Genomic DNA, 21422 nt, shown 5'->3' on the forward strand with positions numbered 1-21422 from the left:
TGCGTTAATATGGCATTGCAATGCATGCCGGGGTTCAGCTAATTTGTATATAAAATTATTATTTTGAATAAAAACAATAATTTTATTTCACTACCGCCATCTATGTTTAAAACTAATAAACAAACGATGGATAAACGTCAACGACTATCTCGCCGGGCAGATATCAAACGCGTCTTACACGATAATTTTGCACCATCGAAATGGCTGAGGATCCATTTACTTATATAGATGACCAAAATGAGCAATACGGCAAAGTATGAAAACGATCGGATAAGAGGCAAACTTTTTCCTGAATTGTAATCGTAAGCGTAACGTAAAGGAGGTATGTAATAATAAAAATTGGCCAAAATCCTTCCTATATATACAATATGTCACCAATAATTTGTGTTTGATTAATGTGCAATAAATAAGTTTGTGTACGATTTGATAGATGTCTCATTGATTTGCGAGTTTTTCAGAAAAATGCTGCAATATTTGTAATTGGCCAGGAAGGCGCATTGGGGTTGCCTATAATGCCTTCCTGGTATGTATAAAAAAAAATATATATAAATATAAATACCAACGCAAAGGTCATACAATAAAACCAAATTGTGTAAAAAAAATATTTATTTTAATATAAAATATAATATTTATATCTAAGCTGCACAATTAAGTATTCATTTTTTTCATTTTAATTTTTAATACTTATCATAAACCTTTTGAATGTCACACATTTTACTAAAACCAATATTAAAAATGCTGACACTTTCCGCATTGTATATAATATTAATACTGTAAAAAGGCTTACATAATGTAATACAAATGAAAAACGTGCACGTATAAAATTAAAGTCACTTATTAATAAATACATTAAAAGTCATTTGTTCAATAAAAATATTCGGATAAGTACAAAACAATTTCTGCTTTTTGATGTATTTTAGAGTCTCTTTTGTGTGTGGCTTCAATTCAATTTTTAATACAAATTCTAATTAAATAATTTTATCCAAATAATAATAATATACTAAAAATAATAAACACTACACAAATTATATTTAGAAATCATACATTAATCGAGTATTATCATCATTAACCTTTCCACCGCGTACGACTACTATACATTTCCTAGCGAACATGCCCTCAGCGCGCGAGACACGCATAGATGTCTTGGAAGTTCCAACCTGTATAAGAGCCGTCTATTGTGTTAAAATTTTATAACTTGGTTGAAAATATTACTAAATGTATACTTTACCAAATTCAATAGATGGCAGTAGTCAAAAAAAATAAATATAGGTTGTAAAATTCAAAAAAATATTACAACCTATATTTATAGTCGAAAACGCGATAACAAAATCCGCAAAAAAGCAGGGCATGTTCGCTAAATTTGGTGACGCGGGCAAAGGGTTAAAATACGATATTAGTCAGGAATATTTATACAGTAAATGAGAAACACTATAATATCATGTAGTGTAAAAACACTCCAGACACTTATTCAACTGTCCTTTTTGATTTTTTATCGTCACGGCTAGTCGTGAATTACACACCTCACAAGTATCAGACGTGAGCCTGGTGGAGAATTTAATAACACTCTCCCCCGACTCCGTCAACGAATCATCCCTTCCCTTACACTCAGTAGTAGACTCTAAAGCAGCTAGCCACAGCTGATCATTTGCCTCATCATCTACAAATTTATAGCTATTACTGATCAACTCACTGAAATTACAAATTGCAATAATACATTTCAACATCTCATCACCATTTAATCTCGACATCCGAAGCCTCTTCAAAACCTCCGTATTCGATAGACTATTATCACAATCTATATTCTCATATAATTGTTTATACGTATTGCCATGACCTGCTGTTTGACTTTCATCGCTGCTCTCCAATACATTACCATTTTTACGATTTTCCTGCAAGTACAAATCAAAATTTAGCTGCATAGACATTCCATCTTACGGTCAACTTATCTATACATGCCGAACGTGTATTTACTACGCAATAAACGATAGATTGCATGTCATAGGTCACAGATTACATGAAAGTGTCAAAGAAATGCACTCTATAGCCATAACTCAACAATATTTATAATATAACATGTCTATTTATTTCTACTTACGGGACACATTTTTCTGCAATTGATCTTTACACATTTTGAACTTGGAAACATCGAAGCACAAGGCACTAATTTAGACATAGTTTCATCGTATTTATATTTATTGTCCTCATCGTCAGAGTTTTTATACTCATTGTCATCATCTACGGCAAATAGATACACATATTATACATTAAATAAAATATATATATATATATATATTATAAAATGCATTAAAAAATGAAAAAAAAAAAAACACATTACCACGAGACTGAAGAAAAATCCAAAAAGCCTTTTGTAAGAAGTTTTTAAATCCTGGTATTCTTCTTAGCGTTTCTACGGCGGCTGGATTTTGTGCTAGCGATTTTGTGCAATGATAAACTAACGAAGCGGGACAAGACATCGAATAAATAAGCCTAATTGCAGACTGAGATGCCGTCGAACTAACCATTGGAAAGAGTACCGTGTGTTTTTTGAGACCGTTGAATGCAATTCCTGAAATTTTAAACATTAACGAATCACACCAACTACACTAGGATAAATGTATAGTGAAAAGAATGAAAACAAACCCATAGGTTTTCTGTTGATGTAGAATTGAAGAGTGCCGAGCCACATGTCCAAATGCACTCCTATTATCACACCTTGGCCAAATTTACGTCCGTACTGTTGTATTTTACCGTCATGCTGAATTCGTCCCATATATGAAAAACCGTAAGAATCCGAATCCAATCCGAGGAATGAGGTGAATCTGTGTGCAACGCTTTGGACATTGACGTTCTCTGTTCCTACGCCGATCATCTATAATTTAATCTCAACTGAATGAAAATATGAATTTAATTTTTTCTAGTAATATTGATTCGACATTGATCGTCTCGGATAAGACGTAGAGACGAAAAAAGTTTAGTAAATACATACACATGTACAGGGCCGGCTCAAAGGTGCAGTAAGCACGTGCCTAGGGCGCTGTAAGGCGCCCCCATTATTATTTTTTTGATTATTAAATTGAAAACATAGTATGGCTTTCTTTGATCTGATAAAACATTCTATATTCAACTTATTTTTCTACTCGAAGTAACAATACTGATTGTAAAATATTATAATTTACAAGGAACGCAGGAAGTTGACTGTCAAATATCAACGACTCACGAATAAAACTTGCAAAACAGCAAACTGTAGTCGGTACAAATGGTTATTTGGAATTGTATTTTATTAGCCAGCAGCATGGCTCCGTGGTTGGGCTTTTGCCTAGCATCGAGAGGCGCCAGGTTCGATCCCGTGAGTTTACCTCGATTGAAAAGAATTTATTTCGAGTATATCTGTAATGCTAATTTGTGACTCCGTGTCGATCGTTTACTATCAGAGTTTGCCACTTTTTTCAAGGCTTATCTATGTTTCATTTCGCTTATTGGTCTAACATTCTACATTATTATATTATATTATATTCTACATTCTCCCGATTCGTTTTGAAACTTTGCCATTTTGCGCGGTTTGGTCAACAATTGATATTCAAATCAATTCCGCCAATACGACGGTGAAAAATAATCGTAATAAACCCGTTTGAAAAAGCAACAATTTTTACCATCTTGACGTCTTATTCTGATTTCATTGTTGAAACAGTTCCTCGATTAAATTGGCTAAAAAACCTTCCTGTCTACTATGTCACCACTATTTGAGTATGATTAATGTACAAGTTATAATTCATAGATGTCTCGTTAATTTCGAGTTTTCAGTGTCTCGTAGGTCAGCGACTTAATGTTATAAAAAAATGCTGCAAATATGGGATACACCGTTTTTTTTGCAAATATGGGATATGGGATTTTTTTGCAAATATGGGATACACCGTTATCGATCACTGTCAAGCGTCGTCCGAGGGTCGTCGAATTGGTATATATCACCGTCAAGTTAGTATAAACAATTCTATAGAATTTCAACGAGACCGCTCCGATCCCGCACGATCCCGTAAGATCCGGCGTATCATACCGGGTATGACCCTACATTTTGTGTGTGTTTAAAACTATCTAAAAAAAATATCCCGCGTACAGCATACCGCTCCCTCGCTGTGTGATCGCGCCCTTAAGGTTCAAAATTGGTTGAATATATTACTGAGAGTTGAATGCCATCTATTCGATTTGCTTAAAATGAATATATACCAGTCAAAATTAGTTTTTTGTGGAACCATACTGAAACCTCGTTTATGTGACGTCACGTCTGTTGAACAATGGCGACGATACGTCTCAATTGTATGAAGAATGATTATTTGACAATTAAGCAAAAACTACGAAATATATTATGTATTTTATTGTTTAAAATAATACCTTATGTGTTAATTAACATATCTGGTTACTTGAGTAAATATTAAAATCTGTATTTAAGGTCGAAAACTCGATTGCCAAATTCGCGAAAAATATGCCGCCGCGTACAGGGCTTAATATATTTTTTATAACTGTCATGAAATTTACTGTTTAAATATTTAAGGGGGGGAGGGCTGAAATCAATCTGCCTAGGAGAGCCATATACCCTCGGGCCGGGCCTGCATATGTACTATTAAAAAATGATCGCCTGTAATGTGATGGTGCAATAAAACAATACTCACAACATCAGTGCCGTAAAGCTCTGTCAAAATTTTAATCTCCCAATAGTAATGATGGTCTGCTACGAGGGGTGTGTTTCCTCGTATGACGGCAGTGCCAGTGCTGTACACTTTGTGGAACGTCACCTCTCGTCTGTCCATAGTGAATGCAGTGAATGCGCCGAAGCGTATCTCTTCCGATTCGTTCTCCGGCAGCTTCCATTGCCATTCGTTGTCTGCAATTAAAATCGAGTTAAAATCACATGCATGCGAGACGATGAGAGCGTTGCAAGAGACATGCAACTGCAACTGACTTTGGTGGTCTTCCTCGCAGCGGCAGTCGGGTTTGGGGGGTTTGAGGCGAGACGAGGAGCGGCGGGGGGGCACGGGGGGCGCCTCCCAGCACCTGCAGTAGGCCTCCGCCACCGGCCGCCACAACATCTCGTCGGACAACAACAAACCGTCGAACGCTTCTGTCACTGACGACTCGCACCTGTCTAACAACGGGCTCGAAACCACGCTTTCGGCGAGCATTGTCTGCGAAAGAAATTCTACATGAACTACATTATATTTCAATATGTATGTCACATTTGAGGCTTTTCTTCAGCACTAGTCTGACAGGACCAGATCGTAGCCAAGTGGGAAAATATGTGTTTGAATCTCAAAGTATCACAATACCAGCTAGTTGTCAGGCGTCATGAGGCAAGCTGGTTTGAATGTGGTGACCGTTGGCTACGACCATGAACTGTTGAATTATTTATGAGAGTGACAAAAAATCACAAATTGAATTACATATAAATACACGTTGTAAAACATAGTTTTCCTGGATATAAATATTGGCCATCGCTAAAAAGTAATATTTTGTTTTCAAAATGAACTATTTTGGGTCTGGGCCACTGCATCGAAAGTCGAATGCCGAAAGATCGAAAAGAATGTAGGCATGGTAAACGGGTTGGGTGATTACTACTCAAATGTGAACCGGCCACAGGACAACCGGTCGCTCTAGATCGGTCACTCGTGATCATCCGTCACGCTAAAACTGGTCACGAGGAAACTGGTCACACGCTAAAACTGGTCACGAGAAAACCGGTCACGCGCTCTCGTGTGACCAGTTTTCTCGTGACCAGTTTTAGCGTGACGGATGATCACGAGTGACCGATCTAAGGTCTGTTCATACCTAGTCAGCACGGCACATCTCAGGTTTTGTTTCCTACCGCATGCGCGCTTTATGTGTTCATGAGTTGTTGTTGGTTTTGTACTTGGTTATGTACAGTGTGGTTTTTTTATTAGAACAGTGATGTGCGGTTGTTCTTGTGCGATATTCATGAACAACCGTCTCGTTCTCCGACGAAAGGGTCTCTTGGACTGTATTCGTCGGGGGGGTGGTGGCCTCATGTTGAGGGCTTTAAGGGTCAAATTCCGTGACCTTAAAGCGGGCTTAGTACCTAGTCAGCACGTACCGACTTCAGCAGGTATCCGGCCGTACGAAAAGTATTCTTTGGTACATTTTGTATGGGTATATTCATACCAACCGTCATGTTTACGCCACGGCAGGCTTACAGCAGTACCCGACATTTCCTGTTCATACCTTACAGCAACATCCGTCAACGTATCGTATCCGTTTTTTTGGCTATCGTGGAAATATACACGCGAATTATATGTCATGAGTCTGCCGCTTTGCTGTTTTGGACCAATTATCGATAGTGACAGTTGACAGCTGTTCAATCTTTCGACATGATTTTGGCGCAAATATTTAAAAAAAAAATTAATTTTTTAGGGAAATATTTAAAAAAATTTTGTCCATCATCCACAAGCTCCTTATACAGTGTCCAAAGCTCTCCTTCGGTTTTTCTATTTTTTAACATGATATGCACATCAAAACGCCTCCGTGCTTTTTTATTGCCTTCTTGAGCTTCTTCTTCCAACAACAACGCGATTATACATAATTTTTCGTTCGATAAACGCCGAAACATTTTTGCAGACTTGTATTCTAACGCGTAGCTACGAATGCACATGTATGCATTCATATTGTAAGTACTCGACAATACGACGTAAGCAATAGTGCGCCGTATCGTCATGGCCTGTAATGTATAAGTAAGCCGATTTTGCCTTGTACTTGGCCAAAGTGCTGTGAACGTGACGTGACCGCGACGTGACCGCGACGTGTAGGTAGATATGAATAGAAATGTAATAAAATGACATATTTGAAACGGAGTCGTGCAGTGCTGAAGCCGTGCAGTGCTGTTAAGTATGAACAGACCTCTAGAGTGACCGGTTGTCCTGTGACCGGTTCACATTTGACTAGTAGTCCGTTTACCGATAAACGGTACTATATGTACCGGTTGCCCATGAAAAAGTCGAAAATATTCGTTTATCATGCATACATATGAAAAACGGTTAGTATATTTATATATATCAGTGGCGTGCGGTAAAACTCTTTCTCCCCCCGTCATACATCCTAACTTAATTTGCGTGAGCAGGATACTACAGGAACCAGAGGAACAGGCTTTTCCTTCCGTTTTCTGCGCGCGCACATTAAACAAGGCTGTATGACAAAAAGAGAAATAATTTCACCGCATGCCACTGATATATATTATATTATACATAGTGTGGCGGCTCGCTTATACGACATGGTCGAGTTTGGTTGCCTTCCTGCGAGTGGGGACCAACCCGGCTGGGTTCGGAGAGCCACTACTCACTCTGTCTTCAGCTGTCATATAATAAACACGTGCATTAACATGCCAGTCGTCTCATTCGTTCATCCTCCATAATAGCACCGTTTACCACGCACCCTTTTTTTTTGATCTTCCAACTTAAGATCGTTCGATTTTCGATCTTTGCCTTCCGATATTTACTTTTTCGACCTTTTCACTTTCGGTCCCGTGAAGTAGACCCCTATATATGTATGGTAATGCTACCTGCTCTTCATATGTATGCATGGTAAACGGACTATTTCACATATTGTCGTAAAAATCGCGAAAATCTTGATTTTTCGACTTCGATCAAGTCAATTTCGTTGCAGTGACGGCCACCGAATTATTTTATGTGTTTTTCTTTTGATTTCAAACTCTTAGTACAGAAGAACCAAATTTTATTTTATGTACACAGCAAACGATCGAAAAGATAGCCAGCAGAATTGCTCGGTGGTTGCGTTTATGTTTAGCACCGACAAGTTCCGGGTTCGAGCCTGTGCTACTCTTTAATGCTGCTGGTTAGACTTGGATATTTCTGACTCCAAGTCGATCGTTCCTGATCAGAGTTTGCCAATTTATCCGATTTTCATTGAAACGGTTCCTCAAATTGGCAAAAAAATCATCCTACCTGCTGTCACAAATATCTGAATTTGATTTATGCACAATATGTAAAAAATTATGTAAAAGTCTAAATCCATAGATGGATTAATTAATTGATCATTAATTTCGTGTTCAGCCTCTCGAAATACAGTGATTTATGTAATAAAAATGCCACAATGTATGTAATTAATTGTCTAGGAAAGCATATTGGTGTCTATCCAGAGAGATAATAGAGGGGCCCTTACGAATAAATAATTGTTGTCAATTTTACGCGGTACATCTCTATAAATACGCGGTAAACGGACTACTTGTCATATGTGAACCAGTCACGGGACAACTGGTCGCTCTAGATCAGTCACATGTGATCACCCGTCACACTAAAACTGGTCACACCCAAAAATCGGTCACGAGAAAACTGGTTGATCGATTTTAGGGTGTGACCAGTTTTAGGGTGTGACCAGTTTTCTCGTGACCACTTTTAGTGTGACGGGTGATCACGTGTGACCGATCTAGAGCGACCGGTTGTCCTGTGACCGGTTCACATTTGACTAGTAATCACCGAACCAAATACGCTACATCGCACGGAATACAATCGGATCAATTCACTTATAAAAATGTATCCCATGTTGTTTATTGTGTGTTTTTGAATGTATTGTGCAATTTTTACCGATGCTCGCCCATCTTGCGAGTAATATAAACGAACGGAGAAGTTTTTATCGGACATACGTCGAGCACCAAGCGTTGAATACGACTGATGCTAAAATTATTTAGATCTGTCCGTGGACAGAATGTCACTTGACAACAATAGAACACCTAAAGCCACTTCTATTAATATTACATTTCTCTATGTCTATCTGTCAGGCCTTCCTGTTATATATCTATGTAAATAAAGTTAAATCTGAATTTCAACGCATTTGGAATGTAGGCGTGGAAATAATGATATAAAAAAACGCGACAGATAATATATGAAGCCATTTGATTGAAAATGTGAAAAAAATAAAAGGGTTGGCATTAGACAGGGTGGTAGCACAGTCAGTACTTGAACGGTGTGTGTGTGTGTGCATGTGTATGTATGTTTCGTGTGGTGTTTGTTTAGAGGCGCAGCCCCACGGCGATGCGCCCCCATCGGTGACTCTGCCCCTCACACCCCCTGCCCATCACCATCGCTTTCTACTGAAGCCTCGTCCCACCGCCACATTCTTCCTGAAATGTTCGTCTTCCCGGATTTCCGGTTTTCATTCATACTGTTCTACGTTCGTATTCATACAAATAGCACATTCAACATTTTTTTATCAATTAATCATTTTTTTAATAATTACCAATTTTTTTAATTAACATTTTTTTTCATATCAAATACTGAATGGAATAATCGATTTAATATACAACAAACGAACCTTTCAATTGTCAACCAACTCAAATATCAAACTCACCCTTTATCAATTCTTCACGATATGGTACATTACATGTAAGACTGGACTGGAAAGGAAATGACATTTTTTTTTCTTTAATTGCATGTTTTATATTTGATAGTTCTATCTATGCAATTGAAGTATAGATCTTTATATGGGAAAAAAATGCTACATTCTCTGTAGGATTGATTTGCTTCAGCATTTTGGACAGCTTTTTATAACTGCTTCTTTGGTTTCATAAAATATTATCAGAGCAAAAACAATTTCAATTACAGAATCGATGCTTTATTGCAATAATAAAATCTACAATCATTCAGTAAATCAGTCAACAGCTCATGAGAATTCATAGTGGGTTTAATCAGGCTGTAGTATAGCTCGTTGACCATATTGGTGATCAGCTGCGGCTCGTGAGAATTCCCAGCTGCCGAGATTAATCAGGCTGTAGTAGCTCTTTGATCATACCGGTGATCAAATGCAAACAAAAATAGCATGTATATGTACTAAACTAGTAGGGCTGCAGCCTCGCAGACCATATGATCGACAAAAATACTATTCATATTTACATATAGACGAGAGCCGATCAAAAGAAAACAGAAATAGTATCCATCTGTACTATTCTGAGAGGCTGCAGCCCATGTGGACAACAAAAATAGCATGCATTTGTATTGTACTGGGAGGACTGCAACCCACAGCCCATATGATCGACAAAAATACTATTCATATTTACATATAGACGAGAGCCGATCAAAAGAAAACAGAAATAGTATGCATCTGTACTATTCTGAGAGGCTGCAGCCCATGTGGACAACAAAAATAGCATGCATTTGTGTTGTACTGGGAGGACTGCAGCCTCGCAGACCATATGATCGACAAAAATACTATTCATATTTACATATAGACGAGAGCCGATCAAAAGAAAACAGAAATAGTATGCATCTGTACTATTCTGAGAGGCTGCAGCCCATGTGGACAACAAAAATAGCATGCATTTGTATTGTACTGGGAGGACTGCAGCCCGCAGCCCATATGATCGACAAAAATACTATGTATATTTACATATAGACGAGAGCCGATCAAAAGAAAACAGAAATAGTGTGCATCTGTACTATTCTGAGAGGCTGCAACCCATGTGGACAACAAAAATAGCATGCATTTGTATTGTACTGGGAGGGCTGCAGCCCGCAGCCCATATGGACGAGCTGCCAATGCATAAAATGCAAAAAAAAAAATCAAAATAATATTTTTTAAGCTTACATAATGTACCTATATATGATTGAACTAATCAAGTGGATGTTTTATAGTTACAGTAGATTTGTTTTTTGTAGATCCTTCAATTCAATTCAACTCAAAATGTCCGTTTGTTCTTTTTTCAGCTTGTGACGTGTATCCTGCACAAACGACAGTAATACGAATATACATACGTACTATATATCCGAGGAATAGAACGTCGAAAGTAAACAAATAAAAAAAGAGTCCGGACAAGTGAGCTTCGCTCATGCATTTCTGGATAGATAAACGAAGTCAGTGCGGGTACAGTGGACGCCGGGTACCGCCGTCCCTGTCTTCTGGTTAGTCAAATGCTACTTATCCAGGAAATGTTCCGACTATTTGCTTATATTTATTCAGTAAATTGGTAAACCAATCGCCGTGACAGTAAATTAACAAACGAGTAACTGAAAACAGTCTCACTGCACTATCCTAATTTTTATAATAACTCATTAATATACCTAATTTTTGCAGTTGGAAGAAAAATACACAATTCCTATTGATCAAGATTTTTTAACTGATTGGAACATATTCATAACAAAGCTCATCGAGGAATATAGAGTATGCCGTCTGCCAAGTCAACTAAATATACATTATCGATTAATTTTAACTTGGGTGATGCATTTCTCCCAGTTGCTAAGACTGAATAATGAACAACACCATACAGACTATATGTTATTGAGCGATTTGAATCTTAATTAATAGTCCCTCTATTTTAAAACGCATTAGATAAGCTCTAAACTGTAAAAGCCGTGTAATAGGAGGGGACATGATTATATTTTGAACCGTTATATTTGAACTTCACTATTCTTCATTTCGAGAAATATTTCTTAATAATTTTAACAATATTTAAAAATTATGGTGGCTTGTAATACTTTTATTCTGCTTTTCCCAGATTCTAGACATACCCAATTAAAAGATAGTGCAAAAAGCGAAAAAAGGGAGTTGTGAGTCCTTAGCGTTGATGTCGACATTGTCCGCGATCACTACCATTCCTATCATCGAAGATAGAATGGGGTGGTTGAGTGGGGTGGAAGGGAATGAGGATGAAGGAATGTTCAGAAATATAGAAATTTGGTATATTTTTAATATCTATTATATATTCGCTCTATTGTCACGGATATTCCATTGGATCCGACTTGTGGAAGCGTCTGGAATCTATGGTCGTTTGGGTATCACTTTTGATCCTCAACTAACCTTTCACAACCACATCAAGACAGTCGCTGACATTCCTTTCGTCGACTCAAATTTTTTTTGAGATATGCTAGGCTATTCTAGAATCCTTTGTCTTCTCGCTTGCTTTCCAACTCGCTTGTCAGAGGCAAGCTTGAGTATAATGCGATTGTGTGGAATCAGCATGAAGAAAATTAGTCTCTAATGATTGAGAAAATGCAAAAAGTATTTCTTCCATTCCTATATAGGAAAGAATATGGGTATTACTCATATACATATCTACCCTACTACTTTCCTTTGGGCATGCTTGGGTATAATTCCTTTGAACTTTGGAGGAACTTCTCATTAATTCGTTTTGCTCTCCAGCTTCTACGTGGTAATACGTCATGTCCGTCGTTGCTGGAACAGTTGAGACTTTATGTCCTTAATAGTTATGTGCGTAGTAGACATCATCGTTCGATGGTTGTACCTCCTGCTCGCACAGTTCTTTATTAAATGGCTCCTATTCCAAGAGCTATCCGACTTCTCAATGAAATCTTTGCTGCTGAGCCTGAATGTGATATTTTCCACCTTAGTGAGTGTAGATTATCAGAGATTATTTTAACCTATCTATCTGGTAGACTGCACTCATCCTTAATTTCATAATTGAATGTGATGTATGAGTGGAATTTTGATCTTATCTCTTCCATTTGGGCCTCGCAGGGATGTTTTGTATTTGCATCTGGCTCTTATATATTGGTGCTGGCTGCAGTTGCAAGACATTACCTACTTTGTATTTTATTACTCGATATCTGCTACTATTATGATTATGTTTATTATTTGTATATATTTTTATTTCTTTCATCTCTCTGTATTTTTCGACCATTGTGGCGCATTAAGGATTCCTGTAATGCCACAATGGTCCAAACTTAAACTTAAATAAACAAAGTAATACCAATTTGTGAATTAAGTCAAACATAAATGGTGTTTTTGGAACTGAGAATTGTACTTTAATATAACGGCTCATACTACCAAAATAATTTCTATAAATGATATTGTAGCGTTAAGTAGACATGGCTTGTTCTAAGAAAAACGTATTTTAATAGGATTTTTTAAGCCGAAAAACGTTCATAATAATACTAACAAATAATGTAATGAAATTATCATAACGATTCGTATCAACAACACAAAAAGTTCCCGTATATGTATTTAATGTTGGGTTTGAAATGAGATTAAACTCCAGGCAAACATATGAATACACATGTAAAGCAATACAGACACGTTATTTACCTTTGATTGTGTTTTTTCAGGTGTTGGAAGGACACGACGGGAGCGTCAACCGAAGCGAATGGTTACACCTGTGCACCGTTTTCAGAGCGTAGAATGTGTGGCGGGCTCGGCACGTCGACCTCCCGGTGTATCACATTCACCTCGAATCCAGCAGCCAATACCCAACACATCCAATTATAAGTAATTGACTGATTCTGTAATCTCGTTACTTTTTTTCTTTCCCCACATACGGACCTTATCACAAAGCCTATACCGTCTCTATTTCTGACAGTATCAACTGCGAGACATACCGCTGTTGATATAACTTAATGAGACGACTAATTAGTACATGCAATAATTATATTATTGCATTGCATCGTAAGGTTATCATAGTCTCAGATAATTCATAATATTATCGTATATTATTAAACGAGCTGATCATGTATGATTTTTAGACATATATCAAATCTTTTCACGTCCTCTAATTCTGGTCTAAAAATCAAACTGGTGACATTTAGATATTTTGCATCCTGTTATAGCACAAGCTGATAAGATTATGTGCGAGCAGAATGCAAGATGCAAATGTATTCAATGTGTATGTAGCTTGCTTGCAGCAGCTGATCTTATCTGAGAACTTATCTCATTATGGACGTATGGACGTACATATGTAGTGACGCTAAAAGTAATAGATTTTGTAAATTAAACATAACCCTTAAACCTTTCTAGCAATTAAGTTCAGCTTTTTTTATCAGATCAGTATTTGTCAAACTGTGGCGATTGCTATATTGTATAAAGTTGTACAAATATCAAATAAGCCTTTAACCCTTTGCCTGCGGCAATAAATATAGCGAACAAGCCCTGTACGCGGCACCTTTTTCGCGAATTTGGCAATCGAGTTTTCGACCGTTAATACAGATTTTAATATTTACTCAAGTAACCAGATATGTTAATTAACACATAAAGTATTATTTTAAACAATGAAATACATAATATATCTCGTAGTTTTGGCTTAATTTTCAAATAATCATTCTTCATACAATTGAGACGTATCGTCGCCATTGTTCAACAGACGTGACGTCACATAAACGAGGTTTCAGTATGGTTCCACAAAAAACTAAGTTTGACTGGTATATATGCATTTTAAGCAAATTGAATAGATGGCATTCAACTCTCAGTAATATATTCAACCAATTTTGAACCTTAAAACAGTTGAAATAGGCGCATATAAGGCTCAAAATCCCGTGCAAAGTTCAGAAATTCTATGGAAGACAGCCGCGCTACAGACTTGTCGCGCAAAGCTTCCATAGAAGACGGCCGCGGGCAAACGGTTAAGAGGTCAATGAATTTGTTTATTGGTCTGTAGGAATATAGCACAATTTGTGTTATCCCGAATTGAGGTTGATGATCTCATATACATATTTCTCCTTAGAGCTGGGCCACACCGAGCGACTTGGTTGAACGTCACCAGATCAATGTATGCAGTTAGATGTGGCGTGCCACACCCGTCAACTTCTTGGTCGCTCGCATATCCATACATTTTTTCCAGTGGCGCGACTAGTGGCCCGAATCTTAACGCACAAGTCGTACAATTGCATCACTGTTTGAGCAGGCAAAGCCCGAAATACCTTCGTTCACACAAGGGAAAATTACTGCTCTCCACGTCTAATCTACACACAGCCATTTCGTCTTCAACAAACATTACAAACCCTCTAAATTACCCATAGTTAAGAATTCAGTACATCATTTTCCATATATTTTTACAATCCTTATCCAGTATACGTACAAAATTTGGTAGAATTGATTATTTTTTCATCCCAATCGATTCACATGTTAAGAAGACGAAATGTGCAGATAGAGGTGTGATGATGATTTATTAATTCTCAATTTTTCAATTTTTAATTTTTATGTACAATTTTTTAAATGTTTTATTTTATTTGTTTTTCTATTATTGTTGTTTTATTTTTTCTTATGTATTTGATCTTTTATGTATTGTCTGGCCACAGTGTCATATTGGGGTGACCTGTAAAGACTCTGTGGTATACTTGTATATTAAAATAAATAAATAAATAAATGTAACCATTAATATCTTCGGGGTATCGTAAAAGGTTATTACAAAAAAAAAACTTACAATAGTTCAGATCGATATATGTAACTGTTTAGAATTGAATAATAACAAACAAACAAAAAGTGTACGTGTATGTTTGTTTATTTCAGCAATGCCGTGGTCGGTAATGGGGTGCTGTATCCAACGGCGGGCAACATACGCGGAGCAGTCGAGGTGGACAGCAGTGTGTACTTGGAGATGTCTCGTCAGGAGACGGTGAGGACTGTAGAAATCGCACCGATAAATCCATCTCCGCCGCAGCAGTTGATGCCGGCTCATCTCAAATGTGGAATTTGGGCATCTTTCACGTTCGCCACTCTCTTCGTGGCGGGGGCGAAGTTTTACTTCGATCATCAGGTATGTGATTATTCATACATATGCACCCATATTGCTTACTTATTACCGCCGACTTGTCAATGTAATGTTATATTTGCAGATTGTGTACGAGCAAGGAGCTGGTATGGAATTGCTCGTCTTTTGTGCACTGATGGTTGTGTTTTTATTGTGTGCTTGCACGATTTCGCTTTGTCGAACTGGAATTCCTCCGATGCCACTACTCACTCCACCTATTCCGTCGCAGGTAATTGAAGCTCGACTCTGGTTGTTTATTTTTACATACATATAGCCAGCAGTGTGGCTTGGTGGTTGCGGTTATGTTTAGCACCGAGGAGTTACCGGGTTCGATCCCGAGCTAATCTTTAATTCTGCTAGTCAGACTTGGATATTTGTGACTCCAAGTCGATCGTTTCCTATCAGAGTTTGCCAATTTATTTGATTTTTATTGGAACGGTTCCAACAATAACCACCATAACATAGTGGTCACGGGTTTGAGTCCCACTGGTTGCTGCTGGCCAGACCTTAATTTGTGACTCTAGGTTGATTGTTTTCTATCAGAGTTTGCCAGTTTATCTGAATTTCATTAAAACGGTTCACGGGTTCGAGTCCCAGCAGCCAGTTGCTGCTGGCCACACTTTGGTTTGTGACTAGATCGATCGATTCCTATCAGAGTTTCCCAATGTATCTGATTTTCATTGAAACGGTTCCAACAATAACCACCGTTGCAGGTAATTGAAGCTCTTGAAGCAGAAACATTGTACATTTGTATTATTATACAGAGTAAATACATATCAACTAACATCCATAGAGAGACATATATGGTCAAATTTTTTAAATTTGCAGCATTTTATACAATTCAGCAAATTCGAGATTGCTGGAAACTCGAGATTTGCAAGAAAACGGGCAAGGTTGCCAATTTGTGGGAACCGATTCAATGAAAATCAGATAAATTGACAAACTCTGATAGGAAACGATCTGTATCATATGATTTTACTACTAGGTAAGACGGTGACTTCTTAGGTCTCAATGAGAAATCTAAATATTCACTTGGGAATTAATTATCCGTGAAAAAACTTGTTCTATTGTCATAAATCTGGTTGCCAAGGATTTTTAAATATTAATATACTTATAATGGTAGATATATATATGCAACTTCAAAATCTATCACACCATATAAAAAATACATAACAGTAATTTGATTTACCGAGGTTTTGAACCATTGTTTTTTCATATTAAACTATTAAATATAAATATTATATTTTAAAGATATTTGAAGAAAAAATACGACCACGATGCGAATAACTTAATATGCTATAACCCATGCGATGATATTTCATCGGGCTTATCATATTGTATAATAATATTAATAAGTGATAGACATGACTAAAAATTTACAGAATTGGTGTCATATTACAATTTGTTTTATTTATTTTATCTTTAATTTATACCAGGAAGGCCTAACAAGTAAACCCCAATGCGCCTTCCTGGCCAGAAACATTGTACATTTGATACAAATAGTATACAAAGTACATAAATACATATCAATTAATATCCACAAAGACATTTATGGCTAAATTTGTAAATTTACAGCATTTTATACAATTCTAAATTGCTGAAAACTCGAGATTTTGCGAGAACATGGGTAAGGTTGCCAATTTGTTGGAACCGTTTCAATGAAAATCAGATAAATTGGCAAACTCTGATAGGAAACGATCGACCTAGAGTCACAAATCCAAGTGGGATATGAACCCTTGACCACTTTGTTCAAAACATTATATGCTGCTATAACCCGTGACCACTTTGTTCAAAGCATTATATGCTAACCACTAGTCTGTTCTGCTGCACATATGTAGGTTTTTTTGGGTTTGAATGAAATGCTTTCCTACGAACCATCTGTCCACGTTGCTGGTTATATTGATCAAACTGATGGATTAGTCTTCTATGACAGTATACATGTTGTAATCGATGTTTACGTTTTTTAATCGGTGTTTGATTTGATCTTCAGCAGGATTCTAATGAAGATTTAGCGTTGGGCACGGTGTTGAGTGTTCAGGTGGCGCAGCCGGCTGGTCCTCCTTCGCCCGAGCCTCCTCCACCTCCGTACCACATAGCCGTTCTGCTTCCGCAACGAGACAACACAAATTCAGAAGCTCCGCCCCCTACTTACGAAAAAGCTATAAGCTAGTCATTTCACTGAAATTATACGTTTTTTCGATATTATTGTATGTATTTAAACATTTAATTGTTACTAAAATAGTACGTTGTTGGAAGTAAATGCGAAGATGGGTAAATTATATTATACATTAGTATATATAATATATACATATATATATAAAATCTAATATGATAGGGTCGAATATTAATCGGATTGAAATCTGGCATATTAAAAATTGTATATTTTTCGACGTTAATTTTTCAAAAAATAAAAAAATTAGTATTAGTTATCATCATTTTTTTTTTTTTTTGATGATATAATTTAATTTAATACATCAATTGATTGAATCGTACATACATACATATGTGATTTTTATTTTGTTTTATATTATATATAAATTTATTTCATTCAAAGACGTCCAAAGCTTTTTACGGCAACGTGTTTTGATTTTACTCGACGTGTATAAATGTACGGTAGTGTTAAAGTGTGGGTCCATTATTTAGTAAATCGACGTGCGATACATCCACTGTGAAATGGTCTGTCGTAGTTTTTCAAGCTTTACTGTACTATTCGGTTGCTGCTAGTCACTATTTAATGTAACCGTATGTATTTGTTAATAGATGTGAATCCGTATGTAATCCAATTCATGTGTATTATTATTATTGTACTTCATGATGTTTGTAATAGAAAAACGTATATGTACGTGTAATATAATATAAACAGTGTTTTTATCTCACGACGGCGTATTTTTACAAATTATATTAAGCCGATTTTAAACGTAAACGCACATCGAGACTGTTTAACCCAAAATTAAATCTAAAAACATGCATTTTTTTATTTGAGAAATTTGCTATTGTGAGATAAAAACATTTAATCATGTCTCAATCTAAAATACTCAACCATAATAAGTATTATATGTATATATTTAGTTTTACATATTACGAATAAACTACCAATAATCGAATTCATGCACAAACTTTTATATTACATAAATTGATATTTCGTTCACATGATTGTTTTTACATTTTTTAATACAGGGTACAAGTTGTTTTGAATGCTTAAAATTTTAATGTTTTTTTGAAATTAATGATTATAATTTCATTTAACTTGTTACATATTGAAACGCCGTTCTGTACTTGTATATTAAAAAATAATTGTATCTCGTACGCATGTACTCCACATATAAGGGCGAAAACACACTGAGTGGTACGGAACGTCATCTCGTTGAGTCCTCGCAGTGACAGTGGGTGTGCCCCAAACCGAATTCAGGTGTAGTTGCATGTGCAGAGTGCATGTTTCTCCTACATTTCTTCAAATATGGGATTCACCGTAATCGATCACTGTCAAGCAAGGATAAAATATCACCGAAAACACTCCAGGGGTGATTTTTGGGACTGTACCACGTATATGGGCTGCGTTTTATCGCATGTTTAAAAGTATCTATAAAAAAAACACGTCCCACGTCCTGCTCTGTGTGTTTTGACCCTAACTGTCCAATGATTTGATTTGCATTCCATTATCCAATGTTGTTCAAATTTCTCAACACATGCTTAAATGTAAGTAAAATTTTTGATAATTTTAAAATTATCTACAAACGATGTTGCAATTTGTATCTGAAAATAATCAACTTAAAACAAAAAACCATAGCAACAACGACAATGCATCGTTTATTAAATAATATACGTTCTAGTCATTTTAAACCAAGTACAAGTATATATATATAATTCAATAATTTGTATTGACGACGAATGTATCTGCAAACGCTCCGAATATATCTATGTATGTTTGATTTGTATATCGGCCTACGTTAAGCCACATATACATAAGTGTTATATTATATTATATTTGTAGCATGAAACTGAGGCTTTCGATTAGAAGAAATAATAATTGATAAAATACATTATTCATTATACGTATACTCTTTATACATTATTCATTATACGTATACTCTTTATAAATTATTCATTATACACTTCCACCTGCCCTTTTATGATACATATGTATACAAATGACCTTTTTAGATACATATGTATACATATATATATATATATATATATATATATATATATATATATATATATATATATATTCACTCATGTTAATTCAGAGATAACATACATGTGTGTTAAGTGTGTTAAAAGATCAAAGTGTGTTAGCATCTGAAATCTGAAACTATTCAAGATAATAAAATAACTAGAAGTGAATCAAATCTTAAAAGAACTACATATAAGTGATACTGAAAGTCGATGCGTCTGACAAACAAAAGGTTTATCGACTAATTGAAAGCCTCAGTGTAAAGCCCTATAAAGTGTAATGTTACTAGAGATTATTTACATTTAAGTATACGGTGGTCCCTCGAATAGGCCCTGTGCTTTTAAATATTTCCATTCGCAATCCTTTTTAATTAAAACAAAAAACAAAAACGAATCAACCGAGTGATTAATCGAGGTTCCGCTGCATCATGTATTTGTGATACACTGTGCATACAACATGACTGTCCCCGTAGTCTTCTAGTATATATTTATTACACACACACACACATATATATATATATATATATATATATATATATATATATATATATATATATATATATATATATATATATTTATATTTAAGATGGCCGATACGTGTAGCCATATTTTACTCTACATTTAAATGGGTGTTCGATGTTTATATACAAATATATTTCATAGTCAGAAAATATGTGTCAAATTTGCATTTTTTAAACGTATTCATTGTGTATTCCGCTGTAAGCATTATATATCTATTATATTTGAATATACAATTATGATTATGATTATTTATATACATATATATATGGTATATTAAAACTACATATTATTGTACTTTTAAGGTGAATAGTACTAATACATATAGCCATATTCAATATTAGAGTACTTTTGCGACTCGAGAACGTTTTTTATAATTTCGATTTTTAAATACATGTATCAAAATAATCGCCACGTTTTATTTCTCCCTGTGTTAAATCAAACGAAACCTTTTAATTGTGGATGTTTCTTTTTTTTTTACTTTGTATATGTGCTGCTCCATTATACATACATACATAAATCTAGATGACAATCAAATGCATTGCTCTGGCTTTAATAAATGTGCCAAGTCAATTGATATTATATTTTTACTAGTCGATGTTGTAGTGTTGGTAAATTTCGGTGGGGGTTTTATTTTGAAATCGGCGATTTTGTCGTTCGGCGAATTCGCATTGGATTTGAAGCACTCTTCGCTGCAATACTTTAAGTAGAGCAAAATCAAATTTGCTATCCTTTCGTCGACTTCCGGTTCAAGATGACATTTTTCCAAACTGCCATCGTTTTCGTTCTGAAAAATCATATCCGTGTACAAATACATAATGAAAGACTTATTTGCTTTTTAATTATATGTAACTGCACCTAAGATTTAAGATGCTAATATAATATCATAGTAATTATCGATTACTGAATATTAAATAAAATTGTACAGAATGATTTACCAATCTTTCACCCAATTCGACGGGATGATTGCAGTCAAATAAATAATAGCTTTCATTGTTGCATTGATGTGTATTTGCTTCACTGAGAAAACCGTCATCTTCAAGCTATTACGAAACAATAAATTTATCAAGTTAGGCGTACTTTTTCCGGTAAACAGACTATTCCGCAAAAAGCGATCTCGCGCACGTCACTAAAATCTCGAGCACGGAACATTTGGCACTCGAGTTCTCGTTAGTACAATATTTCGCGTGGATATCTTTCGATTGATGGAGTTGTTGGGCGCCAGACGTTCCGTAATCGAGATTTC

At 35.9% G+C, this 21422-nt stretch overlaps 2 protein-coding genes across 2 annotated transcripts; one reads left to right on the top strand and one right to left on the bottom strand.

Annotated features, from left to right (window-relative positions):
* Positions 1-591: 591 nt before the first annotated feature.
* LOC143911137 (uncharacterized) lies at positions 592-13189 on the bottom strand. The gene is made up of 9 exons (XM_077429899.1): positions 13051-13189; positions 4955-5177; positions 4665-4876; positions 2641-2869; positions 2336-2566; positions 2096-2235; positions 1733-1889; positions 1390-1657; positions 592-1070 (listed from the first exon to the last, which is right to left on the bottom strand). Exons 2-8 carry the CDS (start codon positions 5172-5174, stop codon positions 1437-1439), a joined length of 1410 nt encoding a protein of 469 aa, XP_077286025.1. The 5' UTR covers positions 5175-5177; positions 13051-13189; the 3' UTR covers positions 592-1070; positions 1390-1436.
* On the top strand, positions 10776-17654 carry LOC143910824 (uncharacterized). Its single transcript, XM_077429421.1, has 5 exons — positions 10776-10910; positions 13071-13230; positions 15244-15490; positions 15570-15713; positions 17475-17654. Exons 1-5 carry the CDS (start codon positions 10838-10840, stop codon positions 17652-17654), a joined length of 804 nt encoding a protein of 267 aa, XP_077285547.1. The 5' UTR covers positions 10776-10837.
* Positions 17655-21422: the final 3768 nt, after the last annotated feature.

Source organism: Arctopsyche grandis, chromosome 4 (genome assembly GCF_051622035.1).
Source record: "Arctopsyche grandis isolate Sample6627 chromosome 4, ASM5162203v2, whole genome shotgun sequence".
In the NCBI taxonomy this organism is placed as follows: Eukaryota; Metazoa; Arthropoda; class Insecta; order Trichoptera; family Hydropsychidae; genus Arctopsyche; species Arctopsyche grandis.